Source organism: Festucalex cinctus, chromosome 16 (assembly GCF_051991245.1).
Source record: "Festucalex cinctus isolate MCC-2025b chromosome 16, RoL_Fcin_1.0, whole genome shotgun sequence".
NCBI classification, from domain to species: Eukaryota; Metazoa; Chordata; class Actinopteri; order Syngnathiformes; family Syngnathidae; genus Festucalex; species Festucalex cinctus.
This window is the reverse complement of record NC_135426.1, coordinates 2,630,120-2,636,298: the sequence shown is the minus strand read 5'-3', so window position 1 is coordinate 2,636,298 and position 6,179 is coordinate 2,630,120. Positions and strand designations below refer to the sequence as shown.

Here is a 6,179-nt window from a genome sequence, read left to right as displayed (position 1 = left end):
CCAAAATCCAGGCAAACAGCCGGGCGTGAAGAGGATTGCTTTTGTCAAAATGGCTGCTGGGAGTGAATGAGTTCAAGACGTGATAAGAAAGCACACGGTGAATAATTTGCATATTAACGGAGAACATGTCCTCGTGACAAGTGACTGCATGGGCGCGTATTTTTTACTTTCCTCCTCATCTGTCTATGGATCTGCTCCAAAACAAACAACTGTACTTCAGTTTGTCTTTTCATGGTGCTCATGCTCAAACATGTCTGGTTACTTTCTTTAGTTATATTTTTTTCATGACGACTGACCATATTCAATTTTGGGTTACATGTTTGGTCATCAGAGCGAACATATAATCTGTAAGCGTGCGCTTACATGTGCTCTTTGCCTGGTGTTTCATTGTGGGCTTCGGGTTTCAAAGTGTAAACGGGGGGGCACACCTGGCCTGCCCATCCATCACTGTCTGTCTTGCTCTGGAGGCAACAGATGTTGCGGGCCGTCATAATTCTTTGGCAGATATTGTCTGCACTCTGCACCAGCCCCCTGAGGTCTAACCTAGTTTATGCTTCAGTCGCTGCCGCTTTCTACAAACTGTCGTCCTCGACAGTCGCTGTGGCCTTTTTTAGATAAAGGGCAGCGACCATTTAAGTCAGTACTAGGAAAACTTGGACTATCACTCCCTGATGGGCCTTTTTTATGTGTCAATGGACCAAAAAAACAAAAAACAAACAAACAAACTGCTAACTCGGCTGGTTCGTTCACTGGCTTTCTGGATCTGTTGGAAAAGAGCAGAGAAAGGACAGGGAAAATGGTTGGAGCGTAATAATAAAGAAATGCATATTTGAATTATGACTAAGACTACTAATAAGCTTTTTTTTGTTTGTTCTCATCACAGTGCTATCTGTGCTATTTGCCCTTTAATATTATATTTCGGCAAGTTGAGTCTGACACGAGTCTGAAAGGGCGCACAGTTCACAAAAGTCAAACATCTCCTGGTCAAGAAAAATCCACATTCGGAAAACTCTCTTGGGTATAGAAACAAAAATTTGAAAGGCTTCCGAGATGGAGAAAGGGGTGCTGGGGGGTAGTGTTAATTTTATCCACCATTTTAAAATTTAGTCTCAATTTTCGTCCAATTTCAGTCACACTTGTTAGTTTTTACCACAGTGAGTCAACTTCATCCCGTTTTTATTTAGTCCATTTTTAGTCGACTATAAATCAAGCATTTTAGTCTAAGAAAGCATCATTTTATTCGGCTAGTTTTAGTCAACAAAAACTGTCAACTTTTTAGTCTAGTTTTTGTCAGGACAATCATTTTACCACTGTATATTTTTAAAACAATTACACATCAAATTTTCTCATCCCTTTGATGAAAAACGTCAAACAATTACAGTGGCTACTATCCATGCTATAAAATAGTAAATTAGCCAGCATTAGTTAGCAGTCAGATTAACATTAGTTAACAAAGATTAACAAAGTTATAGCAGAGACAAGATTAAATAAATAAATAAATAAATAAAATAAATATTCATCTCGTTTTTGTTCATGAACTAAAATGTCCATAGATTTTAGTCCAGTCTTTATTAAATGAAAGACATTTTCGTCTCGTTTTCATTAGTTGACGGAAGTGCATACTGATTTTAGTCCCAATTATTAATGTCGGTTTTAGTCTAGTCTAGTTTTAGTCCGGTGAAAAATGTGTCTTGACGAAATGATTTTTGAAGTTCGCGTTAGAATAAGCGAAGTGCGCATTACGTTTGCGCATGCGCGAGGGAAAAACGAGGCTACCAACTACCATATCAATTTGAATGGCGGAGATTAGAGTGGTGACGATCTTTGCCTAACTGTAGACTTTAAAGCTTGCAAGTCAACTTCCCCGATGTAAGTAAACCACATGCTATGCGTTAATAAAAAACAGCACCTTTCCAGCGGTTGAAACGTTTCTTTCAGAGCCGAGTCCAATGTGTTACGGGGGGCCGGGGTAGCCGGCGAGAGTGGATCCCAGAATACGCAGACCAGAGGAAGGATGATAAGGAATTTATTCCGCTGAGATGCGCGGAAACAAACAACCGAAAGAGCTGGTCAGACAACCAGTACAAAAACAACTCAACCGAAAACACTTGCAAAAGGCAAGGAGAAAAATAGTGATTAACGAAAAACACTTGCTTACAAAAAGCAAGGATTCACACCAAACATCATACAACACGAAATAGAAAGTTCAACTTAAGAAAACGTGGCCAACAGCGCACACGTAAAAGGTAACACTACAAGTCTAGGTGAGAGAACGGAAACTAAAATCCAAACATTTTACAAAGTACAACAAAGGGCGACGTAGTAATACATGACACGTGAAAAACTATGAAAGACTATGAAACCGCTCGAATAAACACTTGGCAGCACAGCAGTGAGCAAGATGAATAATCTGGCAGTCAGCAGTAGTGGCGCAGTGGCTTTTAAAGTCCATTGATTGTCCACGAGGAACAGGTGCGGTCATTAAGGTGGGAAACGCCCACCAATCACTTGGGTGCTGGAAAGAAAACAAACAGAGGCCTGAGAGCCAAACCATGACAGTACCCCCCCTTTAACGGACGCCCCCTGGCGGACCACCTGGTTTCGAGGGGTGAGCTGAATGGAAGTCCCGCAGGAGGGACGGATCCAAGATCCAGGAGCGGGGGACCCACTGCCGCTCCTCCGGCCCGTAGCCCTCCCAGTCGACCAGATACTGGACACCCCTGCCGCGAGGTCTGGAGTCCAGGATTTCTCTGACTGTGTAGATAGGGTCACCGTCGAGCAGTCGTGGAGGCGGCGGAGTCACTGGAGCGGGAGCTAACTCACTGGAGACAACAGGCTTGAGCTGGGAGACATGGAAGACTGGGTGGACCCTCATGGATGGCGGGAGACAAAGTTTCATGGCCACGGGATTAACCACAGTCACAATTTCGTAAGGGCCAACATACCGCTGCCCCAGCTTTTTGGCCCCGCCTGCTAGCCGTAAGTTTCGGGTGGATAGCCATACCTTGTCTCCCGGGGCATAGGTCGGTGCTGGGCGGCGGCGCCGATCAGCGATGGCCCGGTTCCGGGCAGCAGTACGGGACAAGGCCGCTCTGGTCTCCCGCCAGACTCTGTGGGCTCGGCGAAGGTGCATTTGCACGGACGGGAGGTTTACTTGTCCCTCTTGGGATGGAAACAGCGGGGGTTGGTAACCGTAAGCAGCCTCGAACGGAGATCGACCTGTCGCTGAGGAGACCAACGTGTTGTGTGCGTACTCAACCCAGGCTAGGTGTGATGACCATGATGCGGGGGACTGCAGGCACACACAGCGAAGCGCCGCTTCCAGTTCCTGGTTCAGGCGTTCCGTTTGGCCGTTTGTTTGCGGGTGGTAGCCCGATGACAGGCTCGTGGTGGCTCCCAATGCCCTGCAGAACCGCTTCCAGACTTGGGACACGAACTGTGGTCCTCTGTCAGAGACCAAGTCGAGGGGGATGCCATGGAGCCGAACCACGTGCTTGATCAACAGTTTTGCCGTCTCCAATGCAGACGGCAACTTTGATAAGGCCACAAAATGGCCAAGCTTTGAAAATCTGTCTGTTACGGTCAGAATCACAGTGTTACCTCTTGACACCGGCAGCCCCGTGATGAAGTCCATGGCAATGTGGGACCAAGGGCGAGAGGGTACCGGTAGGGGCCGTAGTAGCCCAGCAGGGGCTTGGTGGGACGCCTTTCCACAGGCACATGCGACACAAGCCCTCACAAAGTCTGAGACGTCTTTACTGAGTTCCGGCCACCAGAACCGTTGTTCCACCAGGTATTGCGTGCGGTGGACTCCAGGATGGCACGCGAGGTTGGACTCATGTCCCCATTGTAGAACATCCGGGCGTACCTGAGGGGGCACAAACAATTTCCCAGGAGGAACCTCTTCCGGTACTTGGATACCGGCCAGTGCGTCGGTAACTTTCCGTTCGATAGTCCATTGCAATGCTCCCACGATGCAGCGTTCGGGCAGAATAGGTTCAGGAACCATGGCTTCTGTGGCGTGGTCATAGATGCGTGAAAGGGCATCTGGCTTCTGATTCAAAGTTCCCCTGCGATAAGTCAGCACAAAGTCAAAACGAGTAAAAAACAGAGCCCATCTTGCCTGCCGTGGGTTCTTTCTTTTGGCTGCACGAATATATTCCAGGTTCTTGTGGTCTGTGTAGATTATGAATTGTTCCTTCGCTCCCTCCAGCCAGTGTCTCCACTCCCGTAGAGCCAGTACGATGGCCAGAAGTTCGCGGTTCCCAACGTCATAGTTGACCTCTGCAGGGCTAAGCCTCTTTGAGAAGAACGCGCAGGGGTGCAGCCTCTGGTCATCCGGGGAGCGTTGGGAAAGGACCCCCCCCACTCCTGAACTGGATGCGTCGACCTCGACCACAAAAGGAAGTTCTGGGTTAGCATGCTTCAACACTGGTGCAGTAGAAAACAATTGTTTTAATTCAGAAAAAGCCAATTCCGCTTCCGGAGTCCACTGGAATGGAACTTTATCAGATGTAAGCCGTGTAAGTGGTTGTGCCCTTTGACTATAGTTTCGGATAAAGCGCCTATAGAAATTAGCAAACCCTAGGAACCTTTGCAGCTGTTTCCTAGACGATGGAGAGGGCCAATCCACCACAGCCTGAATCTTAGCTGGGTCTGCTCTAAGTTGTCCTCTCTCCACTATGAAGCCCAGAAACTGGACCGAGTCTAAGTGAAATTCGCATTTCTCAGCTTTTACATACAACCGGTTCTCCAGTAATCGCTGGAGTACTTTGCGTACGTGAATCCTATGCTCTTTGAGATCGCGTGAAAAAATCAGGATGTCGTCAAGATAAACAAAACAGAACTGATCCAGCATATCTCGTAAGACGTCATTAATTAAACACTGAAACACGGATGGTGCGTTAGTTAGTCCGAACGGCATTACTAGGTATTCGAAATGTCCCAGCGGGGTCTTGAAAGCAGTTTTCCACTCATCCCCCTCCCGAATCCGAACCAAGTGGTATGCACTCCGAAGATCAAGTTTTGTAAAAACTGTGGCGGCTTGCAGTGGCGCAAACGCTGAATCAAGCAAGGGCAAGGGGTATTTATTCTTTATAGTAATATCATTGAGACCCTTGTAATCAACACAGGGCCGTAACGACTTATCTTTCTTCTCGACGAAAAAAAACCCTGATCCTACCGGTGAAGTCGACGGACGGATTAAGCCGGCGGCCAAGGAGGAAGAGATATAGTCATGCAAGGCCGCCTGTTCCGGTTGCGAAACCCTGTACAATCTGGAGGTAGGAAGTGGCGCATTGGGAATCAAGTCGATTGCGCAATCGTAGGGTCTATGGGGTGGCAATGACTGGGCTCGGTCCTTACTGAAAACCTTACTAAGATCATGATATTCTCTCGGTACATTGTCAAGGCAGATTGCCTCCAGAAACATAGGCGGAGAGGTAGGTTTATCGCGGTCGGCGGATACTAGACAGTTAGCATGACAGAATTCGCTCCAGTTTTCCAAGGCCGGCTTGGACCAGTCGATCTCTGGATTATGTTTCTTAAGCCACGGAAGTCCCAAAATAATGGGTACCGAACGGGACGGCATAACAAAAAAACGAAGACGCTCCACGTGGTTACCTGACAACCTTAACTCAACCGGAGCCGTAACGTTTTCAATAGCGGCCAGGAGGCGTTCGTCAAGATCCAGCACCTCTTTACATTCCCTAAGGGGTTCTAAGGGACAACCCAACTGTTCAACAATACCAGGATCCATGAAACACTCATCGGCCCCAGAGTCAATAAGCGCTATAACTGTAACAGTATTTCCTGGCCCCGTTACCTCCCCTGGAAGTTCGAGCCTAGTGTGGCTGACAGTTCTAGAACCCACCATACTCTTCTCTACCCCCGTCCGAATGCACTCACGCTGTGGTGTAGATGACGAGACCGGGGTATCAGCCGGGGCTTGTAGAGAGCGGAGCAGCGTTGTTCCTTGTTGCCCCCGTGAAGCTCTGGCTGGACAGCCGGCGACGCGGTGTCCCACTTGACCGCAGTAGTAGCAGGCCCCACTCCGAGATCGGCGCAGCCGCTCTGCTGGGTGAAGTCGACCACTCCCCAGTTGCATAGGTTCGTCCGCTACGGCGTCAGTCACGGATCCTGACATGTCTCTGCGTTGGCTGCTTTGCTCGCAGCCCCGT

General features: G+C 48.3%; 1 protein-coding gene across 3 annotated transcripts; it reads right to left on the bottom strand.

Moving 5' to 3' along the window:
• Positions 1 to 2,011: 2,011 nt before the first annotated feature.
• Positions 2,012 to 3,539, bottom strand: LOC144004220 (uncharacterized). Of its 3 annotated transcripts, XM_077501250.1 has the most exons (3): positions 3,260 to 3,539; positions 3,005 to 3,162; positions 2,012 to 2,842 (listed from the first exon to the last, which is right to left on the bottom strand). In XM_077501250.1, the coding sequence occupies exons 1-3, from the start codon at positions 3,279 to 3,281 to the stop codon at positions 2,570 to 2,572; spliced, it is 453 nt and encodes a 150-aa protein (XP_077357376.1). In that variant the 5' UTR covers positions 3,282 to 3,539; the 3' UTR covers positions 2,012 to 2,569. The 3 variants fall into 3 exon arrangements, 2 of the variants coding, with proteins under 2 accessions (XP_077357376.1, XP_077357375.1); XR_013279240.1 differs by having other exon boundaries at positions 2,012 to 2,822; positions 3,005 to 3,539; XM_077501249.1 differs by having other exon boundaries at positions 2,012 to 3,162.
• Positions 3,540 to 6,179: the final 2,640 nt, after the last annotated feature.